Source organism: Symphalangus syndactylus, chromosome 18 (assembly GCF_028878055.3).
Source record: "Symphalangus syndactylus isolate Jambi chromosome 18, NHGRI_mSymSyn1-v2.1_pri, whole genome shotgun sequence".
Classification (NCBI taxonomy): domain Eukaryota; kingdom Metazoa; phylum Chordata; class Mammalia; order Primates; family Hylobatidae; genus Symphalangus; species Symphalangus syndactylus.
In genome coordinates, this window is record NC_072440.2 from 67,270,323 (window position 1) to 67,287,573 (window position 17,251).

At 48.2% G+C, this 17,251-nt stretch overlaps 1 protein-coding gene and 1 long non-coding RNA gene across 4 annotated transcripts in view; one reads left to right on the forward strand and one right to left on the reverse strand.

The window, feature by feature from the left end:
* LOC129468615 (uncharacterized) overlaps positions 1 to 6,837 on the reverse strand; it is a 53,915-nt gene extending 47,078 nt beyond the window's left edge. For both annotated transcript variants that reach the window (XR_010117163.1, XR_010117164.1), the window contains exons 1-2: positions 6,434 to 6,837; positions 5,138 to 6,064 (exon numbers count right to left, since the gene is read on the reverse strand). This is a non-coding gene — a long non-coding RNA (uncharacterized lncRNA). The remainder of the gene's footprint in view (positions 1 to 5,137; positions 6,065 to 6,433) is intronic.
* Positions 5,389 to 16,494, forward strand: PIK3IP1 (phosphoinositide-3-kinase interacting protein 1). Of its 2 annotated transcripts, XM_055254421.2 has the most exons (6): positions 5,389 to 5,570; positions 6,540 to 6,656; positions 6,752 to 6,871; positions 8,157 to 8,357; positions 8,459 to 8,537; positions 14,820 to 16,494. In XM_055254421.2, exons 1-6 carry the CDS (start codon positions 5,501 to 5,503, stop codon positions 15,022 to 15,024), a joined length of 792 nt encoding a protein of 263 aa, XP_055110396.1. In that variant the 5' UTR covers positions 5,389 to 5,500; the 3' UTR covers positions 15,025 to 16,494. The 2 variants fall into 2 exon arrangements, with proteins under 2 accessions (XP_055110396.1, XP_055110397.1); XM_055254422.2 differs by lacking the exon at positions 8,459 to 8,537 and having other exon boundaries at positions 5,441 to 5,570.
* Positions 16,495 to 17,251: the final 757 nt, after the last annotated feature.

Genomic DNA, 17,251 nt, shown 5'->3' on the forward strand with positions numbered 1-17,251 from the left:
GATCACGAGGTCAGGAATTCGAGATCAGCCTGGCCAACATGGTGAAACCCCATCTCTACTAAAAATACAAAAAATAGCTGGGCGTGGTGGCGGGTGTCTGTAATCCCAGCTACTCGGGAGGCTGAGGCAAGAGAATCTCGCTTGAACCTGGAAGGCGGAGGTTGCAGTGAGCCGAGATTGCATCATTGCACTCCAGTCTGGGGGACAGAGCGAGACTCTGTCTCAAAAACAAAAACAAAAAAACAAAAACAAAAACAAAACCCCAAAGCCTACGTTCATAAATTATTTGGTATACTGCTTCTCCTACTTTAAAAGTCAGTACTAAGCTCATACTGGGTGTTAATACATTTTAAAACTGCAAATCCAGTTTATTGAAATTGGAGAATATCAGATCCCCTTCCAAGAGGCATAATTGTAGCTTACTGGGTGAATTCACCTTTTATATTGACAGTCTAGTCTTATGAACCAATTAAGTTTGTAGTTTCTGCATTCTTCCTGTGACACTGAAGACTGTGTTTTCATCAATGTGAAAACCATGTTAATCTAAGCTAAATCAAAATCCACTCTCATTCAGAATTTATTCTTCCTTTTATTTCTCAACACCAGTGACATATTCCCAAGTTCTCTGCCTTTGTGGCTTAGTTCCCAGTGTGGAATGTCTTATTTCTGAAAGTAACCTGTGATTGACAAGCCTTCTTGGCTATTCTGTAGTTTACCCTAAAAAAAAAAATCTGTCAGCTCATTAGACTGCTTTTCCTTACATGGTACTCTGCTTTTCCCCTTTATTTCAAGCATTTATGAAAACTAAACTATGTACCAAGCATATACAAAATGGATATAACCTAACTCATTGAAGGCTACACTTTCAAAGAAACACCCTTGGTGTTTACATATTTTGACTAGAATATTATTTCCCTAACAAGCTGCACAAAACCATTCCTGCTCAGTTTGTAATTATACACCAAAATATTGAGCACAATCTCAGTAGCTACTTCTACAGCACATCATATAAAGTGAATTGCTGGAGTCAACTCATTAGGTCTTACTCCAAAGATTTTTACCAACACTTTGGCCCTCTTTTGCTGACAAAAAGGATTCTTAAGCCTTTTAACAGCTTTATGACTTCCTTATTAGAGCTCACCCACTAACATATCCTGTTAACAAAATGAACTGCCCATCCTTCTTGGGAAACACTCTGGAGAATATTTCCTGATTTCATCGCACAGCTTTGTCTCTGGATTAGTAATCATCTAATACGAAACTGAGAATCAAACGTCCCTGGAACATTTTGTAAAATATGAGTATTATGTTTCACAATGTTGTCTTCAAGGATATAAACAATTCAAAATTTAAGTATTTGAGTAGTACTGTATCATATTATTATTGCTGTGATACTTTCAGAAGAAATCTAAAGTCTGCAGTAACTACAGGCCATAAAATATGGCCATCTTGCCCCAATAAATGGAGCAAAGTTCAAATCTGGATCATCAGAAAAAGACAACAGGCACATTTCTAAACCAAATCTGATTGCCTTGAGGAAGGAATGTACTGAACCTGTTAGAGTACATCTCTGAAGGACTGAGAATCAAGTCCTTCATTCTCCTGCCCCCTAAAAAAATCCAATCAATCATGCTGATAAATGTCTTAGTTACAGGGGAGAAAAAATAGACATGACTAAGCCAAAAAAAATCTCCTTCTGGCTTTGTGTATTTTCTAGGCAGTGCTGTTCCTGATAAGACACATGACACAAAATATGGTTTTGCTGAGTATCAAGGTAAGTTAGGGAAAATAGTATTTTTTAAATAGGAAAATTAGATGACAACAGCAACAGGTAAAGAAGCCTTGGGCTTCTGAGGTAGAAATACTAGCATCCCTACGTAGGCATGGTAGATAATCTGAAAATAGTACAAGTGCTGGCCTGTTATAGCCTGTCTCTACCATAATCAGAGGGAAAAGTATTACAAACCAGCAAAAGTAGCCCTTCAAAATCTAAGGGACAGCATTTCATCAGATATCAATAAATGAGCCCTCACTGCATACAAAGGCAATACATTAGGTGCTGAGTGACCAACTTCAAAGAACCTCCTACTATTCTGAAATTTAAAACTACTCTCATTTCCTCAAGCCTGTATTTTATGTAATGAAACAAAATGCACATCATATATCTCTTGCTGCAGTGTAAGAGTAAACATAGGACCCCTCCCACCAAAAATTGTGCAAAGAGCCCTTTCCCTTCAGCCTTTTGCTATAGAAATATCCTACTGCTTCCCTGAAAATAGTATACGCTTTCTTTGGCAAGTGGAATATCACCCTGTTACTCTCTCCCTTACTCTGCTTCACTTTTTTTTTGCATAATGCTTAAGATTACCTGATATTTTACATGTTTATCATGTCTCTCCCAATTAGAATATAAGCTTCATGAGGGCAGAGATTTCAAATATTTTGTTCACAGATGTATTCCCAGTATCTAGAACTATATTTAGCATGTAGCAGATTCTCAAAAATATTTGTAAAATTAATAAAATTTAAAAATCCCTATTATATTGGAATTGTTAAATTAACAAAAAATTTTGGCCGGGCGCAGTGGCTCATGCCTATAATCCCAGCACCTTAGGAGGCTGAGGCAGGTGGATCACGAGGTCAGGAGATCGAGACCATCCTGGCTAACACAGTGAAACCGCCATCTCTACTAAACAAAATACAAAAAATTAGCCGGGCGTGGTGGTGGGCGCCTGTAGTCCCAGCTACTCGGGAGGCTGAGGCAGGAGAATGGCATGAACCCAGGAGGCAGGGCTTGCAGCGAGCTGAGATGGGGCCACTGCATTCCAGCCTGGGCAAGAGGGCGAGACTCCGTCTCAAAAAAAAAAAAAAAAAAAAAAAAATTTTAAGACAGGGTCTCTCTTTGTTGCCCAAGCTGGAGTGCAGTGGCATGATCACAGGTCATTGCAGCCTCCAACTCCTAAACTCAAATGATCCTCCCACCTCAGTAGGTGGGACTACAGATGAGTGCCACCACACCTCGCTATTTTTTTTTTTTTTTTGTAGAGATGAGGGTCTCATTACGTTGCCCAGGCTAGTCTCAAACTCCTGGGCTCATCCTCCCACCTTGGCCTCCCAAGTGCTGGGATTTACAAGTGTGAGCCACTACACTTGACCAAATTTTAAAATTTTGCCATATCTGTGTACATATATATGTGTGAATAAATTTAGACTCTAGGGTGTAATTCACAGTGTAGACCAAGTCAAGAGTCAGAGGATCAGAAGCTTGGGTGGGGAGATAGGACAGTGATCGCAAAAACAAAGCAATGTATCTTATTAAATGGACGAAAGGGATCAAACATTATCAGTAAACTATTTTAAAGAGTGAATTAAATGTATCTCTCTATCCTTTCTATGAGTGTAGTGAATTCAGATTCACCTCAGATTAGTTGAATTGACACTAGCTTTCTTCCTTGATAAAGCTTTTAAAATTTATTTAGTAAAGTGGCCAGGCATGGTGGCTCACACCTGTAATCCCAGCACTTTGGGAGGCCGAGGTGGGTGGATCACCTGAGGTCAGGAGTTTGAGATCAGCCTGGCCAACATGTGAAACCCCATCTCTACTAAAAAAATACAAAAAAAAAAAATTAGCCAGGCGTGGTGGTGCACACCTTTCATCCCAGCTACTTGGGAGGCTGAGGCAGGAGAATTGCTTGAACCTGGGAGGCGGAGGTTGCAGTAAGCCGAGATGGTGCCACCGCACTCCAGCCTGGGAGACAGAGACTCCGTCTAAAAAAAAAAAAAAATTAGTAAAGTTGTTTTCCTCCTTAAATTACTGCCTGCAAGATTGAAACAGAGTTTCCCATTTCTATTCTGGGATCTGACTGAGTCACAAGGTAGTCTTGACGAATCACTCTGCTCTATCTCTCAGTTTACTGAGGCTGCCTGGGAACTTTAGCTGTCAGCCAAACAGGAAGAAGGGCCCTTCTGCCTAACTACAAAAGGCCTAAGTCAAATGAATATGGTGAGATTTAATGATGGATATAAATTACAGCAAATGGATTTCCTATAGGGTGAGGGGAAAAAAAAGCAAACATTTTACTTAACTTCCTCTATACAATTCAGGGCTGGCAGAAAGGGTAGACTATTACAATGTAGCTGAGCAAATTTTTCCATGTTTTTTTTTTTTTTTTTTTTTTTGAGACGGAGTCTCGCTCTCTCACCCAGGCTGGAGTGCAGTGGCGCGATCTCGGCTCGCTGCAAGCTCCGCCTCCCAGGTTCATGCCATTCTCCTGCCTCAGCCTCTCCGAGTAGCTGGGACTACAGGCGCCCGCCACCACGCCCGGCTAATTTTTTGTATTTTTAGTAGAGACGGGGTTTCACCGTGGTCTCGATCTCCTGACCTCGTGATCCACCCGCCTCGGCCTCCCAAAGTGCTGGGATTACAAGCGTGAGCCATAGCGCCCGGCCTATTTTTCCATGTTTGCGTAACATGTGTTTTCAACTAAAGATACTCCTTCTATATTCCTACTATATACAACACCCCAAAAAACCTCAAATGTAAGAAAAAGCAATGTGACAGATTTGACCCTGGCCAAGCTACTGTTTTTATTTTATTTTATTTTATTTTTTAATGTCAGTGTTCATAAAGGCCCTTTTTCTTTTTCAAGGATGGGTATAAAGTGTTACTCGGCCGGGCGCGGTGGCTCACACACTTGTAATTCCAACACTTTGGGAGGCCGAGGCGGGTGGATCACGACGTCAGGAGTTCAAGACCAGTCTGGCCAACATAGTGAAACCCCGTCTCTACTAAAAATAGAAAAAATTAGCTGGGTGTGGTGGTGTGCCCCTGTAATCCCAGCTACTCCGGAGGCTGAGGCAGGAGAATTGCGAGAACGCGGCAGGTGGAGGTTGCAGTGAGCCGAGATTGTGCCATTGCACTCCAGCCCGGGCGACAGTGTGAGACTCTGTCTCAAACAAACAAACAAACAAACAAAAAACTGTTACTCCACTCTCCACCAGATACTCTTATTTTTGCCCCCTATGTGGTCATGAATTCCTCCTGGGTGCATAGCTCCCTAAGTTGTTCTGTGTTTTAGTGCTTATCATTTCCCACATCCCATGATGCCCTTGATAGAATTATTTTTTCTGTACTCACACAGATGGAAACAGAAGAGATGAAAAACCCTGGGGATGCGGCCTCGCAGGTCTCAAACTGATCTGCTGCTAAGCACAATCTTGTATCTGCATATCTCTTGGCTGAGTTCCTTTCTTGGCTCAGAGTTAGATTTTGCATGACCTAGGAGGCTTAGGACCCAGGGGGCGCCTTTCAGCTGAAAAACAGCTCGCGCTGCAGCAAGCTAGCTGGGAAGCTCCCAGTTCTAAAGAGAGGCTGTTTACCAGAACAGCATAACAAGGGCAGGTCTGACTGCAAGGCTGGGACTGGGAGGCAGAGCCGCCGCCAAGAGGGCCTCGGTTAAACACTGGTCGTTCAATCACCTGCAAGACGGAGGCGGCAAGGATGCTGTTGGCCTGGGTACAAGCATTCCTCGTCAGCAACATGCTCCTAGCAGAAGCCTATGGATCTGGAGGTGAGATTACAATCTTTCCTTTCCGCAGCAACTTCATGAAACAGAAGGGGTAAAGCCTCTATTTCCCAAACAGGGCCAGGATGACAGGAAACGAAGCGTTTAGCCGGTTTCTGTTGTCCTGTGAAAGCTTTTCCACCCCTCCTTTCCTTGTCAGGGGCTTGCAGCTCCATCTTTGCCATTAAGAACAAAGGCAAGAAGCCCCCTTCTTTGCCTTTCCTTGCTCATGAGTGGATGGAGCTTGGGGGTTCATCTCCCCTACTCCCCAAGTCCTGTTCTTTCTAAGCCCTTTGCATGGTGTGGTCCTCCTTCCCCAGCCTCCTTCTGTGGTTCTCCTGCAGAGGGTAGTGGGAGCTTCGGGTCTCATCCAGTCAGCGATGAGGCCGGTTTCCTCCGTTTGAGGCTGTCTTGAATCTTTTGCCTGACGGAGTCAAGGCTCCTTGAGAATTCTCCTGGGAGGGAGTATTGCCTGTTAAACGGGCAGAAGGTGGCCGTATCTGTGGAGGAGGAAACACCGGAGTTTATGTAACGTGGCCATTACAACACAGGGATAAATGTCACGTCTGGGCGCCCACCGTCCCAAAACTCCCATCTCCTCAAAGGGACCCTAAACCAGGCCTCCACCTCTCCATCTCCTCCTCCAAAGTGGTCACAAGTTCAAGAGTAACAACCCTTTGCACTTCTGCAGCGCTTTCCGGGTTTCAAAAATAAATAAAACCTAACAGTCTCTTAGCGTTGACTGGGGGCCAGGCACAGACTAGGGGCTTCACACCCTGAGGTGTGTGTGGGGTTGGGGGGGGGCGTGGGGCGTGGGGGTGTTGCCACGAGAGGAGAGGGAGGCCCAGCAGGGCCCGGGGTCCCCTAACCAGGCTGAGGCTCGGCACGGGTGGTCCCGGCTCCCCTGCCCGCCACGCTGGGCGTCTTCCGTTCGCTGCCCGCTACTCTGTGTCCGGGGGCTTCTCTTCCTCACAGGCTGTTTCTGGGACAACGGCCACCTGTACCGGGAGGACCAGACCTCCCCCGCGCCGGGCCTCCGCTGCCTCAACTGGCTGGACGCGCAGAGCGGGCTGGCCTCAGCCCCCGTGTCGGGTAAGTGTCCTCCGGGGGACGGCGCCGGGGCTGGCGGGCGGCGGCCGCGGTCCAGGTCCCAGCCCCGGCACACATTTCCTTCTCTCCCCTCTCAGGCGCCGGCAATCACAGTTACTGCCGAAACCCGGACGAGGACCCGCGTGGGCCGTGGTGCTATGTCAGCGGCGAGGCCGGCGTCCCTGAGAAACGGCCTTGTGAGGACCTGAGCTGTCCAGGTACCTGCCCGGGACCCCGGGAATCCCCGCGCCTGGCGCTGACAGGAAGCGGTGAGACACCCGCCGCGCACGTGCGGCCGCGCGATGCCGGCCGGCCCCGCTCCGCCTCCGCGCCGTCCGATTGGCCAGGGCTGTCTCCAGGCCGCGGGACTCAAAGCCCATTGGCCGCCGCCGTCACTCGTATGAGCTCATCCGCCGCGAACGCTTGTAAACAACTGCGCGGGGCGAGGCTGGGGCGAGGCTGGGTCTCTCCGCCGCGCGCCTTGCGGAGTGGCTTTTGGCCCCTCAGCGTTTATTGACCGTTTGCCGAGCGTCTGCAGTGCGCTAGACCCACACTGCTCACAACCCCCGCTCCCCTACCTCCCCCGACACACACCGCGGGAAGAAGCCGTTTGGGAAGAAGCCGTTGGGGCATCTGAGCTTCAGAGAAGTTAAGCGATTTACCAAAGGCAATGGCAGGGGACAGATGTAAATTCACGTTTTTTAGATTCCAGAGCGCAGGCTTTTTTCTCCCAAAGCAGCAAGACAGTTTTCTAGGATTAAATGGGATAATCAAAGTAAAGCATTTCTTTTTTTTAATTTATTTTTTATTTTTTGAGACGGAGTCTCGTTCTGTCACCCAGGCTGGAGTGCAGTGGCGCAATTTCGGCTCACTGCAACTTCCGCCTTCCGCGTTACAGTGATTCTCCTGCATCAGCCTCCTGAGTAGTTGGGATAACAGGCGTGCACCACCACGCCCAGCTAATTTTTGTATTTTTAGTAGAGACGGGGTTTCACCATGTTGGCCAGGCTGTCCTCGAACTCCTGACCTCAGGTGATCCGCCCGCCTGGCCTCCCAAAGTGCTGGGATTACAGGCGTGAGCCACCGCTCCCGGCACAAAGTAAAACATTTCACGTAAGGACTGGCACAGAGCGTACGCTTAGATGTGAGCTGCTTAAAGGAAGCATGGGTTGTTTCCTGGAGTAGAGGTGGGGGGAATCCCCTGCAGAGGACCGCAACCGAGAGGGGCCTTGGGAAATAGCAAGGATTTGGACAGATAAAGACGTGGGAGGTAGGAGAGAGGCCCTTCCCTACAGCTTTCCCCTCTCACTTGCCTTGTCCCTGAGATGGTTCAGCCCTCTCAGGCCTGCTTTTGCCTCTGGGGCAGAATTTGACTTTGGGTTGTGTGTGGGGGGACATTCTTAGGTGACCCACCTCCATCTCCCCTAACACTCGGACCAGGTTCAGCTGTGGAATTCACTCAGGGCAGTCCCTGATGAGAGCTGTTTCCCACCTCATCTCCAGAGACCACCTCCCACGCCCTGCCAGCCTCCACGACAGAAATCGAGGAAGCGTCTGAAGGGCCAGGTGCAGATGAGGTGCAGGTGTTCGCTCCTGCCAACGCCCTGCCCGCCCGGAGTGAGGCGGCAGCTGTGCAGCCAGTGATTGGGATCAGCCAGCGGGTGCGGATGAACTCCAAGGAGAAAAAGGACCTGGGAACTCTGGGTATGACGGTCCCCCACCCCTGCCCTTGTTGGGATTCATCAAGAGATGTCATTTGCTGATTGGGGTGTGGCTAATGGGACCCTGTGTCCTATCCTTGGCAGGCTACGTGCTGGGCATTACCATGATGGTGATCATCATTGCCATCGGAGCTGGCATCATCTTGGGCTACTCCTACAAGAGGTCAGTAGCTTCTCTTCTGGGCCCTCTTAGGAGGAGGGGAGGAAGGTACACAAAGTCAAACTTTGTGGCTTTCTTACCCAAAAGGAAGCAAGATGTTGAAAATCAGCTCAAGATGTAGAGACTTGGTCCTAGTCTTTATCTGCTGACCTTGGACAAACCCTTTCCTTTGGTGCCTTTACACCTCACTTAAAAGCCTTGTGAGGGATGTTCTTGTTCCCCATTTTACAAATGAAGAAGCCTCTGTCAGAGACTTGCTCAAAGTCACACAGCCTGGGAGTGGCAGAACCTGGATTCAGACCCAGCTCTTTTGATAGCAAATTCCCTGCTGTCTGATCCAACATGCCTGGCATTGAAGTGAGTGGCACTGCAGAAATCAGGCTCGACACTGATTGCAGGGACCTTAAGACCAAATTCTTTCTGTGAGTTATAAAATTCTGCTACTAGAAAAGGTTTCCAGCCACTGTTGCAGTTGAGGCTTAATTTCGTCAGCTATAAGCAGTGGGATCTCCTCTGCTAGGGAAGAAAAAAGTGAGTTGGAGAACAGAAAGTCTGTTTGCCACTCTTCACCACATGTGAGAAAGCCAAAGAGGCTACTTGTGAAACTCAAGGACATGACCTGTGGCTGGGACAGCAGAAGAATGCGTATTTTGAAAGGTCCCACGAGATGCCCGTCAGTGACTGGTGCATGATGGTAAGCCAGGCTGGCATTCATCTTTACAGCACTGGCTGATTCTGGAAAGTAATTTGCCATTCTTGGGCAAAATCAGGGGATTTGACTTCTAGCCCTGGGTGTCTGTAATATTCTCCTCTGTGGTCTGAGAAAACTTCCTGTGAGGAAAATGACACAGTAGCCTGCATTTTTCCTTCCTTCCCTCCGTCCCTCCCTCCCTCCCTCCCTTCCTCCCTTCCTTCCTTCCCCTTTCTTTCCTTCCTTTCTTTGATTTTTTTTTTTTCAGGGTCTCACTCTATTGCCTAGGCTTGAGTGCAGTGGTGCGATCACAGCTCACTGCAGCCTCAACCTCCCAGGGTGCAAGTGATTACCCCCACCCACCCCCGCTGAGTAGCTGGAACTACAGGCATGTCCCACCATGCCTGGCTGATTTTTAAATTTTTTGTAGAGACAGGGTCTCACTGTGTTGCCCAGGCTAGTCTCAAACTCCTGGGCTCAAGCTATCCTCCTACCTCAGCCTCCCAAAATGAACCACCATGCCTGGCATGCAGCCTGCATTTTCCAGTGGTAAGGGCCATGTCTGAGCCCACAGCCTCAGTGGATCACCCAGCAGGGCATCTTTAGAGGCCTTCAAGTCAACCTCCTCATTGCAGATGAAAAGGGGGAAGTTTGGGTATAATAATAACAGCAGTAGCAAACATGTACCATATGCCAGACACTGCTTCAAGCACATGCTTTAACTCAATTCTTATAATCACCCTTATGAGGTAAATGCTGTTATTATCTCCAATTTACAGATGAGGAAACTGAGGCAAGAGGGGATTATATACCTTACCTGAGGTTACACACCTAGCATTTGGTGGAGAGAAGTCCTCTAACTAGCAATCTGTGTGACCCTGGGCAAATTGCTTCAATTTCCTGCTCCGCATTATTGTGTGGAGCTAAGGCTTGTGACTACTTAGCTTAGGGTGTGGCACATAGTAGGTGGTCAGTAAATGATAGCTGTTTTTCTTTTCTATAAAATGTGTGGCTGGGCGTGGTGGCTCACGCCTGTAATCCCAGCACTTTGGGAGGCCGAGGTGGGCAGATCATGAGGTCAGGAGTTCGAGACCAGCCTGGCCAACATAGTGAAATCCTGTCTCTACTAAAAATACAAAAAATGAGCCAGGCATGGTGGTGGGCACCTGTAATCCCAGCTACTTGGGAGGCTGAGGCAGGAGAATCGCTTGAACCTGGGAAGCTGAGGTTTCAGTGAGCTGAGATTGTGCCACTGCACTCCAGCCTGGGTGACAGAGCCAGACTCCGTCTCAAAAAAAAAAAAAAAAAAATGTAGGTAATGGGCCAGGTGTAGTGACTCACACCTGTAATCCTAGCACTTTGGGAGGCAGAGGCAGATGGATCGCTTGAGCCCAAGAGTTTGAGACCAGCATGAGCAACATGGCAAAACCCTATCTCTACAAAAAAATACAAAAATTAGCCAGGCATGGTGGTGGGCGCCTGTAGTCCTAGTTACTAAGGAGGCTGAGATGGGAGGATCACCTGAGCCTGGGAAGTCGCTACGGTGAGCCATGATTGTGCCACTGCACTCCAGCCTGGGTGACAGAGTGAGATCCTGTCTCAAAAAAAAAAAAAAAAAAAAAAAAAAGTGGGTAATGGACTAGTGTTTTCTGATTTCTTATGATGCAGGAAGCAGAGGTCCAGAGAGGGAAAGTATTGACTTGGGAGGACATGCTGATGCCCAGTCTGAGGTTGTTTCCCACAATGGGATGGTTGACATGGCGGGTCCAGGGACACCTGCTTGTTCATTTCAGAGTTGATGTAGTGGCCCTGGCCTTACAATTCATAAGCAGACCTAAGCCACATTGGCTGAGTTTAGTCCTTGAAATATCTCCTTTTTCCTCAGCCACTCGACAGCATTTGGCTGTCCTGCAATCCTGTGACAGTTTCCAGGCCTTCCAGGTGCTTGAACTGACTAAACATTCTTAATTCTGAGCTCAGTTCTGGTGTCCAGTGGAAGTCTTTTTCTTCTAGATTTGTTCCTCTAGGCTGTCACAAGACTGCCCTGAGGCCTAAATTTATTTTCCTGTAAACTCAGGGCATGGCACCCAGTCACCAGACTCCCCGTCACGACCAGATCACCCCTTTCCTCAGCAGAACTGCTCTGGGAACAGACTGTACAAAAGGAAACCGCATGTGGGCTTAAAAACAAGCTTGTAGCCTCCATCTCTTCCTAAAGTCAGAGAGCAGAGTGTCCTGAAAAGAGCTGTAGGTTGAGTGTGGGTTCAGGTGTCCTCTGAGCCTTGGTATCTTGTCTGTTAAATGGCGATACATGCTCCCTCCACACCTACCCGTCTAAGATTATTTTAAGTATTAAATGTAAACAGAAATAATAGCACACCAATCAGGTAATAATCACAATAGCAGCCAACATTTATTTCATGCTTTCTTAGTAAGTAAGGCCCTACTGTATGCTCTTCCCTAATTATCTTTTTTTCTTAATTTTTTTTTTTCTTTTTGAGACAGAGTCTCACTCTGTTGGCTCACTGCAACCTCCGCCTCCTGGGTTCAAGTGATTCTCCTGCCTCAGCCTCCCGAGTAGCTGGGATTAGAGGCACCCGCCACCATGCCCTAATTTTTGTATTTTTAGTAGAGACGGGGTTTCACCATGTTGGCCAGGCTGGTCTCGAACTTCTAACCTCAGGCAATCCACCCGCCTCGGCCTCCCAAAGTGTTGGGATTATAGGCATGAGCCTCCTGATTATCTTGACTAAGCCTCACAACCACACTAGGAGCACTGTTAGATTTTACAGTGAGGAGCTGAGACCTAGCGAAGGTAAGTACAATGGCCAGCTAGTAACGTATGTTACTAGCTTAACTTACTAGTTAAGTACAATGGCTTAACATACTAGCTTAACGTACTAGTTAAGTACAATGGCTTAAACGTACTAGCTTGATGTACTAGTTAAGTATAATGGCAGCTAGTAACATATGTCTGAGTATCAGTATCTCTAACAAGTCCAATGAGGCCCAGTAGCCTCATGTAAATTTGCTTTGAATTGCAAAGGAAAGTAGGAAAAATAGAAACTTAAAAAAAGGCTGGGTTTAAAGTCAGAAGAAACAAGATCTAGTTCTGGAACTTTCACCTATTCTGGATGGGACACTGGACAAATTATTTACCTTCTCTGGACCTCAATTTCTTCATCTGTACTGTAAGGGGGTTAGGTATGGTGATCCTCCCAACTCTATTTCCTAAAAAGACAATATTGCTGGTGGTAAGACTGGGTTCAAATCCCAGCTCTGCCATTTGCTTGAACAAATAGTGTAACTTCTCTGCATCTGCCTTCCTATCTATGAAACATTTCAAAATAGATACCACATAGGTTGTGAGGATGAAATTGGACAGTATAGTTTAGGCATACAATTGGTGTTCCATAGCCTGGGAGAGGAAGTTGGAGGCAGCATACAGTAGGGCCTTACTTACTAAGAAAGCAGGAAATAAATGTTGGCTGCTCTTGTGATTATTACCTGTAGCTGCCTTGGGAACTTTTCCTGAGCAGCAGTGTGGCACAGCACTGCCTCTGACTGGGAAAACAGCAGCGGCTCAGAGTAATAATTGAAGACAACCCGTGTAGTCTGAACGAGGTCTGTGGTGCTGCCATACTCTGGGAGAGGAAGTTGGAGGCAGGCAGCAGCTTCATCTACACCTGCTGTCTCTGGCCAGCTCAGCTCCCAGTCCCACCCTGGCCTTGGAGCAAGCAGTCAGGATAGGTACTGTAAGCCTTGAGCTCTGCCAAAGGCCATGAGGCTTGCCTAATGGGATGGAGCTTTTCCCTGGCTGAGAAGGGTGGGCAGGCACCAGGTTTCCTCTTAGGGGAGGAAGGGCTGTAAACGGGGGCGGGTGGGAGCTCAGCCTGGCTGGGTCTTTGTCCTGGTAGTCTAGGCCACGAGGTTCAAACGGCCAGTCTGTGACTGAGGAGCTAAGTGTAGTGTCTGCACTAGCTTCAGAGGGAGGTCTTATTTTCTGATAAAAAGGGGAGGGAAAAACTGTAAGTCAACACCACTCCACTCCCTTAGGAGAGGAACTAAGTCAGTGAATAAGCCTTTTGTTCCTTCTTCGCTGTCACACAACACCCAGGCTAACCACCCCCTACCCCCAAGCAGTGAGAAGGGGCTAGGCTGCCTGATGGTCAGTGTAGCAGGCCTAGTAGCCTCTCAAAGGTCACCCAAGGGAGCTGGGAGCAGCCACTGCATCTCTAGGACTCACAGGCACCATTAACAGCAGGCACATGGGATTGAGTGTGCTTCCAGGCTTCTAAATGGATGAGACTAATCCAGACTAGTCCCAGCATCTGCTTTCTTTACCCTTGACTGCACTTCCAGCCCTGCTCTGCCCCGTTAATACAAATTGATTTTTTTCCCCTAAAGGCTTGTATATGATGCAGCCTGGCCATTAGCAGCAGCTCAGCTGGCCACAGGTAAAGGAGGTTGCAGAGGAAAGCAAGGCGCCGAAGTTAAACTCAAAAGCCTCAGTTTCTTCATCTATAAAAGGGGGATTAGGCTGGGTGTGGTGGCTCACGCCTGTAATCCCAGCACTTTGGGAGGCTGAGGTGGGCGAGTCACCTGAGGTTAGGAGTTAGAGACCAGCCTGGCCAACCTGGTGAAACCCTGTCTCTACAAAAATTAGCTGAGCAGCCAGGCACGGTGGCTCATGCCTGTAATCTCAGCACTTTGGGAGGCCAAGGTGGGCGGGTCACCTGAGGTCGGGAGTTCGAGACCAGCCTGACCAACATGGAGAAACCCCATCTCTACTAAAAATACAAAATAAGCCGGGCGTGGTGGCACATGCCTGTAATCCCAGCTACTTGGGAGGCTGAGGCAGGAGAATCGCTTGAACCCGAGAGGCAGAGGTTGCAGTGAGCCAAGATTGTGCCATAGTACTCTAGCCTGGGCAAAAAGCATGAAACTCCCATCTCCAAAAAAAAAAAAAAAAGCCTGTAGCTGACATTTAGTAGATGCTTATTAAAAGTAATAAGCATCTCTGGGAGGCTGTCTCACAGCAGGATGATCAGGTCAGTTTTCTGGACAACTTTATGGGTTAGGTCCGAAGTTCAGATAGTTCTCTGGGTCTCTGGGGCTGAAAGAACAAAACCGTCTTGCTTTAAGAGTCTCTATCTGGCCAGGTGCAGTGGCTCACGCCTGTAATCCCAATACTTTGGGAGGCAGGAGGATCGCTTAAGCCCAGTAGTTTGAGACCAGCCTAGGCAACATGTTGAGACCCTGTCTCAACCAAAAAAAAAAAAAAAAAAGCCTCTGTCCTCTACTTTATTTTCATTGAGCCCTGGTGAAGCTGTATGAAGTCCATACTGCTGTCACCCTATTTTACAGATGGAGAACCTAAGACCAGAGGTGCAGGAGCTTCTTGTTGAGTTTAACGCAGTCTTGCAGAAATGGATATCCTAGAATCCTGGACCTGAGTTTGAGTCCTGGCTCAGCCACTGATTTGTTGTGACGATGGCAAGCTGCTGCTCTTGCTGAGCCTCAGGGATGCTATCTAATGAGCAAAGCTATGCAGGAGGCATAGCCTGAATGTTTATTTGTTTTTTTCCTGCCAGGGGGAAGGATTTGAAAGAACAGCATGATCAGAAAGTGTGTGAGAGGGAGATGCAGCGAATCACTCTGCCCTTGTCTGCCTTCACCAACCCCACCTGTGAGATTGTGGATGAGAAGACTGTCGTGGTCCACACCAGCCAGACTCCAGTTGACCCTCAGGAGGGCAGCACCCCCCTTATGGGCCAGGCTGGGACCCCTGGGGCCTGAGCCCCCTCAGTGGGCAGGAGCCCATGCAGACACTGGTGCAGGACAGCCCACCCTCCTACAGCTGGGAGGATCTACCACTTTGTGTTCTGGTTAAAACCCTACCATTCCCCCTTTTTTGGTGAATCCTAATAAGTGACAGAAGCAGGTGGCACTGTGGGCTGAGGGTAAGGCTGGGAAGAGTCTTAACAGTGCTCCTTCTCCACCCCTTGGAGCAGATTTTGTCTGTGGATGTAGACAGTGGCAGCTCCCACAGTGATGCTGCTGCTAAGGGCTTCCAAACATTGCCTGCACCCCTGGAACTGAACCAGGGATAGACGGGGAGCTCCCCCAGGCTCCTCTGTGCTTTACTAAGATGGCTTCAGTCTCCACCATGGGCTTGAGTGGCATACACTGTTATTCATGGTTAAGGTAAAGCAGGTCAAGGGATGGCATTGAAAAAATATATTTAGTTTTTAAAATATTTGGGATGGAACTCCCTACTGACCTCTGAGAACCGGAAATGAGTTTGTACAGAAGTCAGAACTTTGGGTTGGGAATGAGATCTAGGTTGTGGCTGCTGGTATGCTCCAGCTTGCTGGCAATGATGTGCCTTGACAACCGTGGGCCAGGCCTGGGCCCAGGGACTCTTCCTGTTTCATAAGGAAGAATTGCACTGAGCATTCCACTTAGGAAGAGGATAGAGAAGGATCTGCTCCGCCTTTGGTCACAGGAGCAGAGGCAGACCTGGGATGCCCCAGTTTCTCTTCAGGGATGGATAGTGACCTGTCTTCATTTTGCACAGGTAAGAGAGTTAGCTAACCTATGGGAATTACACTGTGGGGCCTTGTGAGCTGCTTCTAAGAGGCTAATCTGGAAACTAAGCTCAGAGGCAAGGTAATAAAGCACTTCAGGGCTTGCTCCTGAAGTGGGCCTGATTTAGCAGGTGGTCCTGTGGGCATCCAGGTCAGCACCTTCCTGTAGGGCAATGGGGCTAGGGTCACAGCCCCTAACTTATAAAGCAATCAAAGAACCATTAGAAAGGGCTCATTAAACCTTTCAGACACAGGGCCCCAGAGAGGAAAAAGTGACTTGCCCAAGGTCGTAAGCAAGCTACTGGCATGGCAAGAGCCCAGCTTCCTGAGTGCAACATTTCTCCACTGCACTGTGCTAGCAGCTCAGCAGGGCCTCTAACCCGTGATGTCACACTCAGAGGCCTTGGCAGCCCCTAGCCATAGAGCTTCCTTTCCAGAGCCCTTCCACTGCCCAATGTGGAGACGGGTTAGTGGGGCTTTCTATGGAGCCACCTGCTTTGGGGACCTAGACCTCAGGGGGTCTCTTGGTGTTAGTGATGCTGGAGAAGAGAATATTACTGGTTTCTACTTTTCTATAAAGGCATTTCTCTATATACATGTTTTATATACCTCATTCTGACACCTGCATATAGTGTGGGAAATTGCTCTGCATTTGATTTAATTAAAAAAAAAAAGATTCCATATTGCCAAGTTTTTGAGGGGTAACAGGAACGCTCCGTGTAAGTTGAGAAGCTTTGGGTTACCTTGTCAACACCTGTGTGGCAAGCGCTGGGCCTTTTCTTCATTCATCCTGGCCCTGTTACTGGAAGGTAACAACTGCAGCCTGTGTCCAGATTTTTTTTTTTTTTGAGACAGAGTCTCGCTCTGTCGCCCAGGCTGGAGTGCAGTGGCGCAATCTCGGCTCACTGCAAGCTCCGCCTCCCGGGTTCACGCCATTCTCCTGCCTCAGCCTCTCCGAGTAGCTGGGACTACAGGCGTCTGCCACCATGCCCGGCTAATTTTTTTGTATTTTTAGTAGAGACGGGGTTTCACCGTGGTCTCGATCTCCTGACCTCGTGATCCACCCGCCTCGGCCTCCCAAAGTGCTGGGATTACAAGCGTGAGCCACCGCGCCCGGCCCAGATTTTTTTTTTTTGAGATGGAGTTTGGCTCTTGTTGCCCAGGCCGGAGTGCAATGGCGCGATCTTGCCTCACTGCAACCTCTGCCTTGTGGGTTCAAGCGATTCTCCTGCCTCAGCTTCCGGAGTAGCTGGGATTACAGGTATGTGCCACCACACCCGGCTAATTTTTGTATTTTTAGTAGAGACGGGGTTTCACCATGTTGGTCAGGCTGTTCTCAAACTCTTCATCTCAGGTGATCCACCCGCTGAGGCCTCCCAAAGTGCTGAGATTACAGGCTTGAGCCACCGCGCCTGGCTTCTGTGTCCAGATTATTA